Source organism: Canis lupus, chromosome 29 (assembly GCF_003254725.2).
Source record: "Canis lupus dingo isolate Sandy chromosome 29, ASM325472v2, whole genome shotgun sequence".
NCBI lineage: Eukaryota > Metazoa > Chordata > Mammalia > Carnivora > Canidae > Canis > Canis lupus.
Window position 1 is genome coordinate 36,782,969 of NC_064271.1, and position 20,073 is coordinate 36,803,041.

General features: G+C 36.6%; 1 protein-coding gene across 5 annotated transcripts in view; it reads left to right on the forward strand.

Annotated features, from left to right (window-relative positions):
* LRRC69 (leucine rich repeat containing 69) overlaps positions 1-20,073 on the forward strand; it is an 89,811-nt gene that overhangs the window by 52,426 nt on the left and 17,312 nt on the right. For 3 of the 5 annotated variants that reach the window (XM_025433621.3, XM_025433620.3, XM_025433622.3), the window contains exons 6-7: positions 8,054-8,155; positions 18,646-18,825. In XM_025433621.3, the coding sequence (XP_025289406.3) occupies positions 8,054-8,155; positions 18,646-18,825 (282 nt within the window). Of the gene's footprint in view, positions 1-8,053; positions 8,156-18,645; positions 18,826-19,337; positions 19,494-20,073 lie in introns of those variants that run through there. The other 2 variants (XM_049103884.1, XM_025433623.3) reach the window with 2 other exon arrangements.

Here is a 20,073-nt window from a genome sequence, read left to right on the forward strand (position 1 = left end):
TGTTATATACTAAATCTTGCACTGCAACTGGGGATATAATGGTAAGGAACCAGATGGGGTCTCTGCTCTCTCTGAGCTATAATATAGTGGGAAAACGTATTAATCAAGTAATTAACATTATGAATATATAGATCCAAACTGAAATCAGTACACTAAAAGAAAGAACCACTGGTCTGTGAAAGAGATCAGTAGGCTGACTCAACAGATATGTTAGGGAAGGCTTCCTGGAGAAAGTGACATAAGCTGAGAACTGAAGAATAAGTAGGAATCAATTAGATGAAAGGAAAAAGACGCATTTTTAGAGTGAACAGCATGTGGAAAGATCTTGGAAAGGAACATGGATGTTCAGGGAACTGGAGATAATTGAGCATGGCTAGAGCTCAGAGATTGGATGGGAGGAGGCCATGGCCAAAGAATATAGGATATAGGGTAAGAATTTTGATCTTTACTTGAAAGACTACGCAAATCTCAAAGGATTTAAGGCAAGGGGTGACATAATCAGATTTGCATTTTGAAAATATTTTGTCTGAAGTGTGGAGGATGTATTGGAGGAGACTAGAGGGAATGTTGGGTGAATTTCAGGTAGACACTTGCTGAAGCCAAGCAAAAAATTATGGTAACTTGGCCTAAGGTGGTAGTAGCAGGAGTAGAAAGACCTGAAACAGATCCAAGAGACATTTAAGAGGTAAATTTGGATTTGGTGATGGCCTAGTAAGCTTTCTATTGTCTAGGATAGAAAATACTGGAAAAAGACCAGCCTTAGGAGAGCAAATCATGAGTTCAGTCTTGGACATGGTGAGTTTGACTTGTATTTAAGACATGCAAGTGCAGATTTTGAGTAAGCAGTTGGCTAATAGGGTATGGAACCAGAGTCATTGGCATAGAGATTTAATTGAAATTGTGGATGTGGGTAAAATTGCCTAGGGTAAAGAAAATAAAATGAAAAGAATGTGGTGGGCTCAGTGGAGAACTATTTCATGGTTGGGCAAAGAATGATAGGCCAGCAAAGAAAAAGCCGAGTTAATTATGGCTAGCGTGCTGAGTAGAGGAGAATTTCTGGCAACCACTGAGGGCATTTTGGAAGTTGATGACTGTGGATTCCTGTCTACCCTGCAGTGTGTCTCTGCAAATGGCACTTATTTGCATGAGTGCAAAGACAGGGAAAACTGATGGTGAGGATGACCCAGGCTTAGGTTTTCCTAAACATAACTCATGAAAAGACAGAGGGCCAGAGGATTCAGCCATGTCATATAATTTACCAGGTTTTTTTTTTCAGTATAGGAAAAGTTTTTAAAATTTTAAATAATTTTGAGAAACATATTTTGTGCATAAACATTTGTTCCCATTTCAAATATTTATTTTGGGTGAATTCCCTCAAGAAGAATTAACAAAGAGAAAGAATGATTTTCAGGCTTTTTGACGACATTGCAAATTTGTTTATAAACAGATTGCCCTAACGTTGTTTACGTTGGACAGTGGGCATTCTAATGCTTATTTTTATTTTTTTAAGTTTTTTCTTTAGATGTTTCTAAGAAGCTACTTTATTCATTTATTTTTATTGAAGTATAAGTTTCAGATGTACAATATAATGATTCAGCAATTCTATACTCAGTGCTCATCACCATAAGAATACTTTTTTTCCCATAAGAATACTTTTAATCTCCTTTATCTACCCATCCCCTCACCCACCTTCTAATTTTTATTTTATTTTTTTGCATTTTGACAGACAAAACAAATGTACTGCCCCAATTCTTGTTTTTTGTTACTCTTTTTCAATTGCTTTGTAGCTTGAGTAATTTTCTTTGGTTAAGGTAATTAGCTTATGCGTGTGAGAATGCCTTTCCATTGTTTTTGCACATTAATGAAAACTTGTTTGGATTTTGAGTCCATGGGTCATCAGCATTTCCCCTCTCAAACAGGTAAATGTAGGATTCCATTTTTTTTAAAGATTTTATTTATTCATGAGAGACAGAGAGAGAGAGAGAGAATGAGGTAGAGACACAGGCAGAGGGAGAAGCAGGCTCCATGCAGGGAGTCTGAGGCGCGACTTGATCCTGGGACTCCAGGATCACGCCCTGGGCTGAAGGCGGTGCTAAACCACGGAGCCATGTGGGCTGCCCTGATTCCCTTTTTTAAAAAAGACTTTATTTATTTATTAGAAAGAGCGTGCAAGCACAAGCAGAAGGAGAGGCAGAGGGAGAAGGAGAAGCAGGTTCCCCACTGAGCAGGGAGCCCAATGCGGGGCTCAATCCCAGGCCCCTGAGATCATGACCTGACCTGAAGGCAGACACTTACCCAACTGAACTACCCAGGCGCCCCTGTATGATTCCATTTTATTCTGAATTTTAATGGTATAGACAAATCTGAGAGCAGAGTGCTAAAAAGTAGGAAGTGCAATGATCTGAAGTGAAGAATGTGTGGAAAGAAAGCCAATGTTGCCAGAATGGAGAGAGGAATAGAGAAAGTGAGAGAATGAGTGCTAGGGGTCAAAGATAGTACAGGGTCCAATAATAAGAGACGTATAGGCCAGTGTGAGGATTCTGCATTTCATCTTGAGTGAGATGAGAACCACTGGACGGTTTTGGGCAAGGGAGTGATATGATCTAATTTACATTGTAAGGAGATCACACTGTTGAGGATGGAGCCCTCAGGGCCCATGGAAACAAAGGCCTCTTCCCCTGTTTGTTCTCAGGTGGTTCGTGGACAGAAGTGGGGTATAAAGGAGATGTGAAGTGGAGATTGTGAGGAGATACAAACAAGCCCTTGTAGACCAGTTGTTTTTTTTAGTGATGTTTAAATCAAGAGGCCTGAAGAAGATGCTGCAGCCACTGTCCCATCAGGTTAAGGCCCAGCGTACTGAAGGCAGGAAGCGGCCTTGGCTTGAGTCTTTGGCCACCTCTCCTTGGCCAGAATTGAGAAAGGGTGTGTGTGTGTGTGTGTGTGTGTGTGTGTGTGTAGAACTAGACAGTTAGCTATCTCTTTCCCTCTAATTTTCTCTTGGCCTCCCCTCTTCAACTCCTTCTAAGGGTCTTCTCTTGGGCCAAGTATCCAGCAGATACCGAAGGATCTTTTGGTCACTTTATGCCTGTTCTCACTCCCACTCATACAGAATGTGAGAGAAGGGTTCCCAGAACAGAGTTTTTGGCTTCTTATGTTCAAATGATATCAGCCCACTCATTACACAATTTTGATTAGATATGAAGTTTATCATATATTTTCTTGAGTTTCTCATTGGTCACAAATCTTGTTTCTGTCCTTTTTAGAATTGTTCATATATTTTTTGAATGCCATGACCTTACACTTAAAATCTTATTCTCGGGCAGCCCGGGTAGCTCAGCGGTTTAGCACCTGCCTTCAGCCCGGGACGTGATCCTGGAGTTCCGGGATCGAGTCTCACATCGGGCTCCCTGCATGGAGCCTGCTTCTCCCTCTGCCTGTGTCTCTGCCTCTCTCTCGCTCTCTCTCTCTCTCTCTGTCTCTCATGAATAAATAAATAGAATCTTAAAAATAAAATAAATAAAATCTTATCCTTTTTACCAGTTCGGCTTTACCTTATTTAGAACTTCTAATTCTTGCTACCAGGTAACCCATGAACTTTGTTTGGAATGGTCTGAAGAGCCCATGGTAATTTGCAGTTGCCCTACTTATTGGTTCTATTTTAGTCAATATGAACTCTTAGCCTCCTTTCTCCTTGTTTACATTAAGAATGTCCTTGCTAAACCAGACCCTTATGATTTCCCTTATTACTTTAGGCTAGTCTAAAGCAACAGAAGGATTTGCTGAATTTATATATCATTCCTGAGGCCTGGGGCTTTGGAGGAACAGTTACAATTGACCACCTCTGGAGAAGGCTTCGAACATTTTGAGTTCCCAGGGAGAGCTGTGTGTGCCTGGGGCTTCTGAGAAGGCATCTATTAATTTACTATTTACTGGGCACCAGTTATGTTCTAAGTGCTGCATTTAGAGGTTGCATTCCGTAGGTACTTAAGATATGGTTCTTAACGAGACCAAAGTCTGATGGATGAAGATTGACTTTTTCAACAATGATTGTTTCTTATAATTAAAGGTGGTCTGATTTATATATAAGGCGCAAAAAGTAGACTGGGAAACATTTGGTAGAAGTCAGAGAATCTTAGGTAGATATATTTTCATCTTGAGGAAGAGGTGATCCAGGATGGAGTAAGTAGAAGGCACAGTATGGGTAATAACTGTGAGATAAGACACAGGCACCTCGTAGACCCCTACAATATCTCAGAATGGCTGGTGTATAAGGGTGAAGGTGGCTTCCTAGGATAGAGGGTTGGAGAGACTGGCTGAGGAAAGCCAATTATGTCCTACTGGGGCTTTTGAATTTATTCTGTGGACAAAAGAGAACATTGAAACATTTTAAGCAGGGTTGTATTATGATCAGATTCTCATTTTAAAAGATAACTTTGGCAGCAAACGTTTGCAGAGAGACTACCTTGAGGACTATTGCAATACTTCATATCAGGGGAGGGCCTTAATCCATGCAGCGAGGGTTAGTGGCTGGGGTTAGGAGTAGGAAGAGATTCTGCAGAGGTAGTGAGGAGGTGGGTGGGAGAATGGGATGTAAATAAAGGATGGATTCCAGGGGGGTGTGGGCAGTGCAGTCAGTTGTGAGTGTCCACTCCTGGTTTTGGCTCAGATCATGGTCTTGGTTGTGAGATTGAGTCCTGTATCGGGCTCTGTGCTGAGCATGGGGCCTGCTTAACTTTCTCTCCCTCTCCTCTCACTCATGTTCTTTCTCTCCCTCTCTCAGACAAACAAATAAACAAACAAATAAATAAATAAATCTTAAAAAAAAAAAAAAAAGAAAGGATAGATTCCAGAAGTTTTAAGAAGGTAGAACTGAAACAACATGGAGGGGTATTTGATGCGGGTGATGAGAAAAAGGAAGGAGGAAAATGTGGAGGAAACATGAGTTTAGTTTCAAATGCTGGAATTTATGGTGATTGGGGGACCTCCGGCTGGAGATGTTCCACAGGTGTAGCCAAATATTTGAGGGCATTACTCAGGAAGTTCATTTGTAAAGGTGGTCAGTGCAAACAACTTCAGCACAAAGTTCCTCGAATCTTTGATTTTAATGAGCTTTCCCAGGCTTCACTTTACCAAATCACCTCCACACCCATGTCTGGATCTTACCATCATTTTCACCTACTCTAAACTGGAAGAATTAAAGTCCAGTATGACAGTTTGAGCACTGGTTACTCCTATTTTCCAGTTCCCTATTGCTTTACAGTCATATCTTTTTTTATTTTTCTTTTGTGTCACTGAAACTTCATATCACCTTATTTCTTTTACTCCTGGTCCACCAAAACATTGTATTATTATTTCTTTTTCTATCTAGTCTAGACCATAAGGCACAAAGCATTAACTTTTTAGTATGTACAGTGCACCCATTCCCTTGCTTTCTGCTGTATCCATTCTGCATACTCTTAGTGTTGGATTTGGGTTGCTGGGTGCTAAATAGAAGCAATTCATAGACAGAGCCCACCACAAATGTGGGATTCCAGTAAGTCCCTCGGCACCTCTGTATAATATTTTTGCTTGTCCCTGGCCAGGTTTCTCTTCAAAAATCTGTAGCACATTCCAGACTTTCACCACCTTCTTCATGTCTCCTTCCACAGTGACACCTCGTTTCACAACTCAGTTAACAGATGGTCTTACTCTCGATTTTAGAGACAAAATTGAAGGGAACATGTCTGACTCCATCAATGATCCAAGCCCACACCTTGAAATGTATCCCTGCCTGCACTTACACTTCTTCTGGCCACAGAGGAGGAAATAATTCAAGGGTGTTAGTATTCAAAGATCATTCTGTGTTCACATGATCATTATTATTTCAATCATCCTTTTCTCTAATCTCTCTCTGTTGGCACTTGCCTTCTACATGCTCAAGTGATCTTCATCTTAAAAAAAAAAAAACAAAAAAACCCTTATTTGAACCTTCATTTCCCTGCGGCTGCCAATCCCTCTCCAGTTACGACAGATTAGTGAATGTTTATCATTTTTTTTACCTCTAAATCAGGGTTTTCCAACTTCAACACTATTTTGGGCCTGATAATTCTTTGTGGGGGCTGTCCTGTGCATTGTAGGATGTTTAGCAGCATCCCTGCTCTTTACTACTTATATGCCAGTAATACTCCCCTTTCCCCAGTTACGACAACCAAAAATGTCTGTAAATCTCTGTTATGGGGGAGGGGCAAAATTGTTCCAGGTGAGATAAAACTCGTAACTCTTGTTGTTTGAGTAGGCATGAGCAAAGAGACTCTGAAAAGATGTAACAGCATCTTATTAAATAGAAGAGAATATAACTGATTGTGCTACTAGAGTGACAATGGCCAAAAATATTGTTCTGTTAAGAAGTGAGGCTGACCAGAGACCCAATAGTGCACACAGAGAGAGGGTATGAAAAATGTTCTGGGGAATATTCAAAATGGACATTGAGAGATTGTGTGACTTCAGGTTATTGAAACTTATCTGCTGCAAAGCACATACTAGTGAATTTCATTAATTCCTTCTCATGAAGATGACTTCTTTCTGAAATATTTTGTGTATTAAGTTAGTAAACTGAGTAACTCATTACCATGTATGATGGAAGCGTAGTGACAGGGTTTGAAGAGAATAGAAACGTATGCCCTTTGAACTGTGGTCAAATTTGAAATTATGTTCATATATTTTAATGATATTTACATATAGCAAGATATTAAAGTTTTTATCTGTTTTGAAAGAAGGCTATGAGTTATAATACAAATTAGGGAGTGTTATTCTTTAAGACAGAAAGGGAAAAAAATGACAGTTCCCTTAAGCACAGGGAGTGCTTTCTTCATTTCAGCATGCCCAGCACTGACTAAGGGCTACCCTTGGATTCAGCTCTCTAAGTTGTTTCCTGATGGTGGACAACATAGGAAACTGCATTAGCAAAATCAGAATGTCTGTTGTGGAACTAGAAGACAAGGTGGTTCCAGCATGGCCTTGAGCTCTGTATTTTATTTCAAAATGCTATCTATGTTGTAAAAATTTCCTGAGATTCTTAAGACCTAGTGACATGATGCCCTGGAAAGATATTTTATCAATTATTTTAATTTGTTGAATGCTTGCTGTGTTTCAAACTCTAAGCTGTAATCAGGAAAATATCTCAAATTCTCCCATAAGTGTAATGATGCCAGCTCATCCTGGCTCACAAGAACCAATTTTCCACCTCTCTTCCCAACTCTCTTTTTGGTGACTGGAATCAGCCATGATAAGAGTATTTACAGGAATGAATCAAAACATTCCACAATTCAGGGCTTTACTTTTTTTTTTTTTTTCCCAGAGAACTGCATTACTAGCATACCACTGCAGATAGAGGTCTTTTTTCTTTCACCTGAATCTGAGGCTCAGAAAAGTAATTTTCTAAATGAATTTAACTTTGAGTTCACACATGAGTTCTTGGGAGGCAAGGCACAATATTTATTAATATAAGAGAATCCTTTATTTTTCTACTAAAATGGTAGACTCAATTGGTAGACAATTGAATTTTGGTTCTTCATAGAAGATTCAATATCCTTGTGAATTATATTCTCTTTTTAAAAAATTTTCACTGTGCATAACAGGTTATAGTGAAAACATTTTGATTTTCCTTTGTCTCTCTTACCTTTTGCACTGAGCATAGATGGATCATGGTTCGTAGTCTTTGAAACTGGATTTTGGTATATATTAGAATACTATTTTTCATCATACTTGGTTTTCTAACAAATACATTATTTGCAAAATGTTCCCAGCTTTTAATTGACTAAACTCTATGCTATTACTAATCAGTCCTATTATCTTGAACAAGTTTTCAGTTATCTAATGGGGTGGATGCCACCAGGGACCTCTAAAATCATTGCCTTTCATGCCAGCATGAAGACTCTTATGCTTCTAAAAATTAGAATATGTCATACTGTTAAAATACTAACACGGACTGTAAGTCCTAAGTAAAGTAAGACACAGCCTCAAAAGTGAAGTTTGTTATTTATCATACGAGGAAGTTTTTATTTTGTTTTGAAAGTTTCAGAATCTGAAGCTGAGGGAATTCTACTGTGAAGGAAACCCATTGTTCCTGATGAAGCCAGTTAATGCTATACAACAGGAGGATGCCTGGAGTCTACAGGTGAAGCCTTACATCATTTACATAGGTTTTCAAACTAAAGCCATGATTTAAGTTTTAAAGAGTTCTCTTTTAAAGCCTTATTGCAAGCTGGCAAATGATTACTGCAGCCGTAGTCCATTGGCAGTGTGGATCCTAGACATAATTTCTGACTTGCTTACAGAATCCAATGTAATCTCGGTTTCTAGGGCGACCAAATTTGGAGAAATGGAGACCTTTTGTTAATGAAAAGAAAAGAGAGGAATTTGTTTTCACTTTAACCTACCAAGTATTTTCTTCAGTATTATCTAAGGATGTATTTGATTAGTTCTTACCAGGGTCTTTGCCTCTTCCATCCTATTTTCACTTGTCCCGATTTCTAGTGGATGAATGAATATCATCCAGAAATCATGTTAATTTTGGTCAGATAAATTGATGATATTAAAAGATGGAATAGAAAAGCATATTTAAAGGATTTTCTTTGTGTGTTTTTGGTGATAGATGAATTAAAGATTGCAGATCTTCCCACATTTGAGTCTCCATCATGAATTTGGACTTTTCAGGTTCTAAGTACTTAATAGGAATTAACTAATTTAGTCATCTAATAAACTTAAAAAGGGTAGTACCATTATTGTCCCCCTTTTACAGATAAACTGAGACCCAGATAGATTAAATAACTTGTCTAAGTTCACAGAGCTAGTAGGTGTTGGGATGATAAAGCTCACCGAAGCAGCTGATCTTCAGATTCCATGCTCAGAAAGCTCCCTTGTCTCAGAAGGATGCTGCTAGTAGGTGAGGGAAAAGGAAATAGAGGTAGTCCCTTCCTGGAAGGAGTTCTGGTTCATGGAGGGGACTGAATGGTCAGTTAACCCAACATGGCAGTGGTCTCATTGGGAGCCCTTGAGGTCAAGAATGTTGTCCTGTGGCTGGGATAGAGATGCAGAGTAAGAGAGCAGTATTTCTTTCCTCATTTTTAGAATTGTGAGGACCCAGGAGCACAAGCATTTTACACACACGCACACACGCACACACACAAACACAGTTGACTCTTGAACAACCCAGGGGCTAGGAGCGCCAGCCCCATGCAGTCAAAAATCCATGTATAACTTTTTGACTCCACCAAAACTTAACTACTAATAGCCTAAGGCATAAATACACATAACAAATAGGTGTTAATGTACATATGTATTATGTACTGAATTCTTACAAGAAAGCGAGCTAGAGAAAAACTGTTAAGAAAATCATAAAGAAGAGAAAATACATTCATAGTACTATACTGTATTGAAAAAATTCATTGTCTCTGGAAACTAGAGGGGCTTAACACCATGAGTTTTTAAACTGTTTTGTTTTGGCGCATTGTGAGTTTTTACAGTCAGTGGAGCTTAACACCCCAACTTTAAAAATTATCAGCTTGGCTCTGGGAGAGCCTAAGGGTGATAAAAAACTGAGTTCTTACCCTTAAAGAGACAGCATAATAAACAGCTCCAATGATACAGCATAGAAATGGCAGTTTGACAAACACTTGAGGTATGGGAGAGAGATTTGTTTACTAATCTCAGAGATTGTGCAGGAGGGGCAAGGATCTTTGGGAGACTTCTCTAAGAACAAAAGAGCTGGAAGTCTCTATTTCCTACCCACTCCTCAGCCTAGAATACAAACACATGTAGGAAACAGCAGAGTGTGAACACTCCAGCTAGCTTGCTAACAATGTGCCCCACACAAACTGAACAGGAGCAAGAAAAAAAATTAATAAAAAATGAGTTTAGCTTAAGGAAACTCAGCAGCACCATCAAGTGTAATAACATTCACATTATAGGGATCCCAGAGGAGAAAAGAGAGAAAGGAGGCAGAAAATTTATTTGTGGAAATAATAGCTGACAGCTTCCCAAATCTGGGGAAGGAAACAGAGATCCAGGAGGCACAGAGAGTCCCCAGCAAAATAAACCCCAGGAAGCACACCAAGAACATTGTATTTAAAATGGCAAAAAGTAATGATAAAGAGAGAATTTTAAAAGCAGCAAGAGAAAACAGTTACATAAATACCATAAGACTATGAGCTGATTTTTCAGCAGAAACATTGCAGGCTAGAAGAGAGTGGTATGTTATATACAAAGTATGGAAAGAAAAAAACCCTGCAATCAAGAATATTTTATTCAGCATGGCTATCATTCAGAGTAGAGGAAGTGATAAAGAGTTTCCAAGGCAAACAAAAGTAAAAGGAATTCATCACCACTAAACCAGCCTTGTAAGAAATGTTAAAGGGGTTTTTTTGAGTGCAAAGGAAAGACCATAAGCAAGAGTAAGAAAGGTAGGATGGATAAAAGCAGTAAAATTAAGTTTATCTATAAAAATCAAAAGATTTATAAAATCAAAGTATATAAAAAAAAGAAAAAGTAAAAAAAAAACCCCAAAGTATGTAAAGTATGACACTATGTAGGAAAAATGTGGAGAGGACAGGAATAAATATTTAGTGCTTTTAAGATGAATTAAACTTGTGACTATCAACTTAATATAGATTGTTACATGTACAATATGTTATATATAAACGTATGGCAACAACAAAACAAAAAACTGGTAATAAATATGCAAAAAATTAAGGAATCTAAGTATATCACTAAAGAAAGCTAACAAACTATGAGAGGAGAGCAAGACAAGAAAGGAACAGAACTATAAAACAACCATAAAACAAGTAACAAATGTCAATAAGGACATATCTATCAACATTTAATTTGAATGTAAATGGACTAAACATTCCACTCAAAAGACATAGTGTGTCAGAATAGATAAAAAAGCAAGACCTATCTATATGCTGCGTACAAGAGACTCATTTCAGACCTAAAGAGACATGCGGATTGAAAATGAAGGGATGGAAGACTACTTATCATGCAAATGGAAGCAAAAAGAATGCCATGGTAGCAGTACTTATATCAAACAAAATAGACTTTATTTATTTATTTTTTTTTAACGTTCAAAAAAATTTATTTATAAAAAATACAATGGGATAAGTTTATGCTGAGAAACACAGAAATAAATACAGTTGAAGAGAACAGAGCAACTCTACATTGATACATTGGCACAAACAGGAAGCAAATGCTACCCAGACCTGACTGCAGGCCGACTTTGTACATGCTCCTTTAGAAACCCCACTCGGGAAAGCTCTGGTCAGTTCAGGTAAGAGAATGAGTACACATATAATCACAAATGCACACGGATCAGGACTTTATTTAAAGATTAGCAAACAATACTGTGGAGACTTCGGTATGTAAATCACAAAATAGACTTTAAAACAAAGGCTGTAACAAGAGACAAAGACATGTATAATAATAAAGGGGACAATCCAAAAGAAGACAGCAATTATAAATATTTATGCACTCAATGTGAGAGCACCCAAATAAAACAGCTATTAACAAACATGAAGTAATCAGTAGTAATACAATAATACTAGGGGACTTCAACACTCCACTTATTTCAGTGGACAGATCATCCAAACAGAAAATCAACAAGGAGAGAATGGCTTTGAATGCTATGTTGACCTGGATGGATCTAACAGATATATTCAGAACACCCCATCCTAAAATAGCAGAATACCCATCCCTTTAAAGTACACATGAAACATTCCCCAGAATAGATTGTGTTAGTCCACAAGAGAAGTCTCAACAAATTAAATAAGATTGAAGTTATACCATGCGTCATTTCCAATCACAATACTATGAAACTAGAAATCAACTACAAGAAAAATCGAGAAAGAACACAAATGCATGCATGTTAAATAGCATGCCAATAAACAGTGAATGGGCAATAAATCAAGGACAAAGTAAATAAATACATGAAGACAAATGGAAATAAAAACACAGTGGTCCAAAACCTTTGGGATACAGCAAAAGATGTTTTAAGATAGAAATTTATACAATACAGGCCTACCTCAAGAAGCAAGAAAAATCTCAAACTAACCTTACATTTAAAGAAGAACCAAAAGAAAAAGAAGAACAACAACAAAAATACCAAAACAAGCAAGAAAGAACAAACAAAACCCAAAGCAGTAGAAGGAAGGAAATAATAAAGATTAGAAGAGAAACAAATGGAATAGAAACCAAAACAAACAAAAAAAGAAAAACCCAACCAACTAACCAAACAAAACCCATAGAATAGATCAATGAAACCAGGAGCTGGTTCTTTGAAAAGATCAACAACATTGATAAATCTTTAGCTAGGGTCAGAGGGGGAGAGAGAGAGAGAGAGAACGAGAGAAAGAAAGAGAGAGAAAGGACTCAAGATCAGAAATGAAAAAGAATAAATAACAACAAACACCACAGAAATGCAAAGGATTATAAGGGAATAGTAGGAAAAATTACATGCCAACAAATTGGACAATCTAGAAGAGATGGAGAAATTCCTAGAAACATAACCTCCTAAAACTGAATCTGGAAGAAACAAAAATTTGAACAGACCGATTATCAGTGATGAAATTGAATCAGTAATCAAAAAACTCCCAACAAACGAAAGTCCCAGGTCCAGATGGCTTTACAGGTGAATTCTACCAAACATTTAAAGAAAGTTAATATCTATTCTTCTCAAGCTATTCAAAAAAATGGAAGAGTAGGGAAAGCTTTCAAATTTATTCTATGAGGCTAGCAATACACCGATACCAAAGCCAGATCAAGAAACTACAAAAAAATTAACTACAGGCCAATACCTCTGATGAAAATAGATGCAAAAATAATCAACAAAATATTAACAAATTTGAATCCAAAAATACATTTAAAATTTCATTTACCGCAATCAAGTAGAATTTGTTCTTAAGATGCAAGAACGGTTCAATATTTGGAAACCAATAAATGTGATACATCATATCAACAAGAGAAGGGATAAAAATCATATGATTATTTCAATAGATGCAGAAAAAAGCATGTGACAAAGTATAACATCCATTCGTGATTAAAAACCCTCAACAAAATAGGTTTAGAGGGAACAAACATCAACATAAAAAAGGACATATATGAAAAACTCACAGTGAACAGTACACTCACTGGGGAAAAACTGGTTACTTTTCCCCTAATATCATGAACAAAACAAAGATGTCCACTCTGACCACTTTTATTCTTCATGGTACTGGAAGTCCTAGCTTCAGCAATCAGACAATAAACGAAATAAAAGGCATCCAGATTGGTAATAAGGAAGTAAAGTCTTCCCTATTTGCAGATGACATGATACCATATATAAAAAGTCCTAAAGACTCCACCAAAAAACTACTATAACTGATAAATGAATTTAGTAAATTCATAGGATACAAAATCAATATATTGAAATCTGTTGCATTTCCATACACTAATAACAAAACAACAGAAAAGGAAATTAAGTAAACAGCTTTATTTATAATTGCACCAAAAATAATAAAATACCTGGGGATATACTTAACCAAAAAGGTGAAGATTTGTATTCTGAAAACTATAAAACATCGATAAAGTAGACTGAAGATGACACAAACAAATGGAAAGAGAGTTCATGCTCATTTAATATTGTTAAAATGGCCATACTACCCAAAATGACCTACAGAATGCAGTCCCTATCAAAATACCTACTGTGTCTTTCACAGAACTAAAACAAATGATCCTAAAATTTGTATGAAACCACAAAAGACCCCAGAAAGCCAGATCAAAACTAGAGGAATCTCAATTCCAGATCTCAAGATACACTACAGATCTCAAGATATACTACAAAGCTGTAGTAATCAAAACAGTATAGGACTGGCACAAAAAGACACATAGATCGATGGAATAGAATATAGGGCCCAGAAATAAACCCGTGATTATATGGTCGACTAATCTACAACAAAGGAGGCAAGAATATAAAGGGGAAAAAAGGTCTCTTCACCAAATGCAGTTGGGAAAAGTGGACAGCTACATGCAAAAGATTGAAACTGGAGCACTTTCCTACAGCATACATAAAAATAAACTGATAATGGATTAAAGACCTAAATGTGAGCCATGAGCCATAAAAATCGTAGAGGAGAGCATAGGCAGTAATTTTTCTGACATTTTTTAGATATGTCTCCTAAGGCAAGGGATACAAAAGCAAAACTACATCAAAATAAAAACTTTCTGCACAGCAAAATCAACAAAACAAAAAGCCTACTAAATTGGTGAAGATATTTGCAAACAATATATCTGAAAAGGGGTTGAATCTGTCCCCCCCCAAAAAAACCCTAATACAATTCAACACCAAAAGAACAAATACTCCAATTAAAAATGGGCAGAAGACATGAACAGACATTTTTCCAAAGAAGACTTCCAGATGGCCAACATACAAATGAGAAGATGCTCAACATCTCTAATCATCAGGGAAATGCAATCCAAAACCACAACGAGATATTCCCTCACTCCGATCAGAATATCTAAAATCAAAAACACAAGAAGCAACATGTGTTGATGAGAATGTGGAGAAAAAGAAACCCTGTGCACTCTTGGTAGGGTTGCAAACTGGTGCAACCACTGTGGAAAACAGTATGGAGGTTCCCCAAAAACTTAAAAATAGAGTTACCAGTGATCCAGCAATTCCACTACTAGGTATTTTCCCAAAGAATACAAAAAACCTAAATCAAAGAGATATACGCACCCCCATGTTTACTGCAGCATTATTTACAATAGCCAAATTATGGAAGCAACCCAAGGGTCCATTGATAGACGGGTGGAAAAAGATGTGAGATATATGTACACGCATGCATGCACGTGTGCACATACACACAGAGAAATATTCAACCTTAAAAAATGAAATCTTGCAATTTGCAACAACACGGATGGATCTAGAAGACATAATGCTAAGTTAAATAAGTCACTTAAAAAAGGACAAATATTACATGCTATCACTCATATGTGGTTGCCAGAGGGGAAATGAGTTGGGAGTGAGTGAAATGGGTGAAGAGGATTAAGAGTACACTTACCGTAGTGAGCTCTGAGTAATGCATAGAATTGTTGAATCACCTTATTGTACACATGAAAGTAGGATAAACACTATATGTTAATCATACCAGAGTTTTAAAAATAATAAATAAATAATAGAAGGAAAGAAAGAGAGAATTCTGCATATAATTGGACCCACACAGTTCAAAAGGGTCAATTGTACTTAGTAGAAATAATGATTTTTACTTATATTAATGATTTGGGTAGTTTTGAAAGCATCTCTAAGAGTTTTTTTTCTTAGAAAGCTGCCAAATTTATTACACATTTCATATTTGTACTTAAAGTAAAAGTTATTTCTAGTGGCTATTTGGTTAACATTACTGATACAAATTATTTTTTTTTAAATTTTTATGATTTTTAAAAAATTTTTTTGGGATCCCTGGGTGGCGCAGCGGTTTGGCGCCTGCCTTTGGCCCAGGGCGCGATCCTGGAGACCCGGGATTGAATCCCATATCAGGCTCCTGGTGCATGGAGCCTGCTTCTCCCTCTGCCTATGTCTCTGCCTCTCTCTCTCTCTCTCTCTCTCTCTCTCTCTCTCTGTGACTATCATAAATAAATAAAAATTAAAAAAAAATTTTTAAAGTACTCTCTGCACCCAACGTGGGGCTCAAACTCACAACCCTGAGATCGACAGTCACATGCTCCTCCACAGACTAAACCAGCCAGGTGCCCCTGATTTAAACTACTTGATCTGTTAAAGAATTGCAGAGCTTTGATTTAAGCTATGCCTTGGTTAAGATTTTTCAAAACTTTTCTTCAACTCAAACATTTATGAGCTAAAATTTAATGTTTATGACTAGATTATAACAAAATATTAACCAAAGTATACTGCACCAGTAAATGCTGGATTAAGAGTTTTACTCGTGTTATCTGATTTAATTCTCTGAATCCTATGTGATAGTATTAGAAAAAAAATCTCTATTTTACAGATGTAGTATCCAAGGGTAGAGAAGTAAATGAGGACTTGGTCAGATAGGGTCACACAAGTAATAAGTCACAGAGCCAGGATTTGTACCTATTTACCTGTCCGGCTCTAAGAATCTTTGCTCTTGATGATGTTTCAGTACCTGTCATATACACAGTAGCATTCGATCTTGCAACAGTTAGCTTTCCTTCTAAGCTTCATGTTTTTTTTACATTTTATAATTTTTAATACTTATATAATTTGCATATAGATAATTCTATAATAAAAATCACATGTAAGGAAAAATAAAAGAATTTGGCTGAAACTGATTTTAATATATGATAGTTTAAGCCTAGGAATAATCTCTGACCTATATATAGTTAGCTGACAAATATTCTTACAAAATAGCATATAAATTATTCAAAAGGAAAAACATTTATTTATAAAAGCTTTCTTGACCTTTAAATCACAGTAGAATTAGGCCATCATTAAGTTGTCTGTTCTCAAAAACTGCATTGCCTACATCTTTTAAGAGGTGTCCTAAAACATATCATTGGTCCTGCCAATAGTATCTTACTTTATATATACTAGCAGTTCCAAGTAATAACTTTATGTTTCAGTGGTATATATGTTATTCTTCCAAAGTAATGTATTGGCAGCAAGTAGGAGAAGAACATAATTAATGGGTAATGTAAGAGTTGTCAAGAGACATATCAAGTGCAACAAACATGTTTGGTTCCAGAAACTATAGATGGAAAAAGTGAACTGTATGAATTGTGACCTATTTATAGGTCCCATGTATTTCAGCAAATTTTTCTAACATCTGCTGTTTGGGGGAGTGAATCCTTATTTATTTTCTGCTTTATAGTGAGAACCTAGCCGTTGAGTTCTAATAGCTAAAAACTTACCTCTAAAATCAGTATTTATTCTGACGATAGACCGTGCTCTGTGTAAGTAGTTAAAAAAAGGGATTTGATAATAGATGTCTAATTTAGGAGCCTTGGTAATATTACTGTGAAAGAGTAATTTTTTTTCAGAAAGGATGACCTTATTAACTATCCATGAGGAAGAGCTGAAGTGGATAGGAGGCTCTGCTGCTGAAGGATTTAAGGAGCCCACGCTTAAGGCTGTTTGCTGTAGAAAGGCAGCTTTCTCAGCCTCTTGGTAAATGGGAGGGATCGAGTAATACGGGACACGGAGAAGCAGTTTATAGAATTTTGTTGTTATGTTTTAAGATTTTAATTGGGGTGGATGAATGAAGATTATGTATGTACATAAGTATGTATATATCCCCAAAGATTCCTATTCGAGCCTACTGTGGACTATTTAATACCAGAGAGAAAAAAAAAAAATACCAGAGAGAAATCTTTCACTTTGACCAGAAAAACAAACAAACAAACAAAAAAACCAGTTCCACATACTATTAAAATTCATGCAGTGTTTTCGTGTAACATTTACACAGGACTTCCATGCTACCGGCACAAATAATGAGGCTCATATAGCGGAGTAAATAAAATGTTTATTTTGTTTCATTCGTGAAGATCTAATTTTATGCATTATATAGTATTTTACTTTTTTATATATAGTATTTTACTTTAGGATGATGATACTGTCGATGGTCCTTGCAAAAGTGACTTTGTATTTTCTTACCACCCCTTTTGTTATTTAATATTAGAATTATTAGCTAAGGCGAAGTTTCTAGGCATGGCTGTGGATAGTTTTAATTCAGAGATTACAGATTGAATTCAGAGATTTGGGTGATACAAATCCGTACTCTTTACCAATATGACTCTATTCAGGTACTCACTGCTCACTGCAGTAGGTAACTTAGACCAGCACATCTTAAAGGTCAACAGGCACACCTGATTGCCTGGGGAACCTTTTTAAATTGCAGATTCTGGTTCAGGAGGTCTGGAGTGTAGCTGGAAGTCTGCATTTCTTTTCTCTTTCTTTCTTTTCTTTCTTTCTTCCTTCCTTTCAGATTTATTTGAGAGAGAGAGAGAGAGTGAGCAAGAGAGGGTGCCATGGAAGGGCAGAGGGAGAGGAAGGAAAGAAGCAGACTCCCACTGAGCATGGAGCCTGGTATGGGGCTCAGTCTCAGGACCCTGAGATCATGACCTGAGCCAAAATCAGGCATCAGAAGCTTAACCGTTCTAGCCATCCAGGCACCCCAAGAAGTCTGCATTTCTAATAGGTTTTGAGATAATGCAGATTCTATTGGTCCATGAGTTACAGTTGAAGTAGTAAGAATTTAGACGTTAATAAATATGACAGATTCAATTTTTGAGTCCAGTCTGAATATTTGTACAGTCCTTGTTTATTTTAATGAGAGGAACAGAATTTGAATCTAAGCTTTAGTAATGTAAATTAATAATTTGGATTCCTGTATTTAAGAGACCTAGAAATATTGAAACAGAAGTAACTTATTTTTCTTATATCATTGAAAACTGTAATGCCAGTTTCTGGCAATATAATTTAATATATATTATATTTCACACATATATTATATATATATTATATATTTCTCTATATATGAAAACTAACAGAAACTGTGAAAAATAGCCCCAGAGTGCAAATTAGTGAAATGAGAATCATTGTAATATGAAACAGTTATCTTGAAAATAATCTGAGCAACCGTATTTTTTTAAATCTAGGAAATAACATCAAGATTTATAATGAATGAGCTAGAAGGAAAGAGTCCTTTCATAATGCAAGCCATACAAAGGCACCCACAGGTCAGAAACATAATCTCTCAGAGAAGAAAATGTGCAATATGTGGAAAGTACTTTTTAACAATATGGCTGGAATGTGTTGAATTTGTTCCTCCACCAAAGGTAAATGGTGTTCTTTGTGTGAATAGAGCATAAGACCGTCTCTTATTCTTTGTCCTTATCTAAGTCAGCCAGTACTAACTAGATTTTTATCTAAGAACTGACTTCTCTGATAGTATAATGGTTTTTAATTGAGCTTTATTGAGATATAATTGACACATAACATTGGGTAAGTTTAAGGTTCATGTAAAACACATCGATTTGGTACATTTATAAATTGCAAAATCATTACCACCATAGCTATTTTTTTTGTGGTGAGAACACCTAAAATTCACTAAATTATCCACATTTAAGTAATATGAAACAGTATTATTAACTAATTACCATATTGTGCATTAGACTTGTAAATCTTATGGCTTGAAGTATATACCCTTGGACCAATATGTCCCCATTTCTCTCATCTCAACCAACTACCACTTTACTATATCTCTGAGTTTGTCTTTTTTTAGATATTATAAGTGATATTATATTTTAAGTGTTATTATAAAGTATTTGTCTTTCTCTATCTGACTTAGCTTACTTAGCAGAATGCCCTCAAGATCCATCCAAGTTGTGGGCTTCTGGGTGGTTCAATCAATGAAGCATCTGCCTTTGGCTCAGGTCATGATCCCAGGGTCCTGGGATGGAGCCCCTGCATCAGGCTCCCTGCTCAGCGGAGAGTCTGCTTCTCTCTCTCCTTCTGCCCCTCCCCTCTGCTCGTGCTCTGTCAAACAAATAAATAAATGAAGTCTTTTAAAAAAATCAATTTAAGTTGTAGCGAATAGCAAGATTTCCTTTCTTATGGCTGAATAATATTCCTCTCTGTTTGTGTATCACATCTTTTTTATCCATTCATCCACTGACAGACACTTAGGCTATTTCCATGTCTTGACTATCATGAGTAATGCTGCAATGCATGCAGATATCTCTATGAGATCTGATTTTAGTTTCTTTAGATATATACTTAGAAGTAGGATTCTTGGATCATATGGTAGTTTTATTTTTAATTTTTTGAAGAACATGCATACTGTTTTTCATAGCGGCTATACTAATTTACACTCCCACCAACAGTGCATTAGAGTTCTTTTCCCCCCATATTCTTGCCAACACTTATCTCTTATCATTTTAAGAGTTATTATTCTAACTGGTGGAGTGATATCTCACTGTGGTTTTGGTTTGCATTTCCCAGATGATTAGTGATGTTGAGCATCTTTTCATGTACCTGTTGTTCATTTGTATGTCTTCTTTGAAAAAATGTCTATTCAGTTCTTC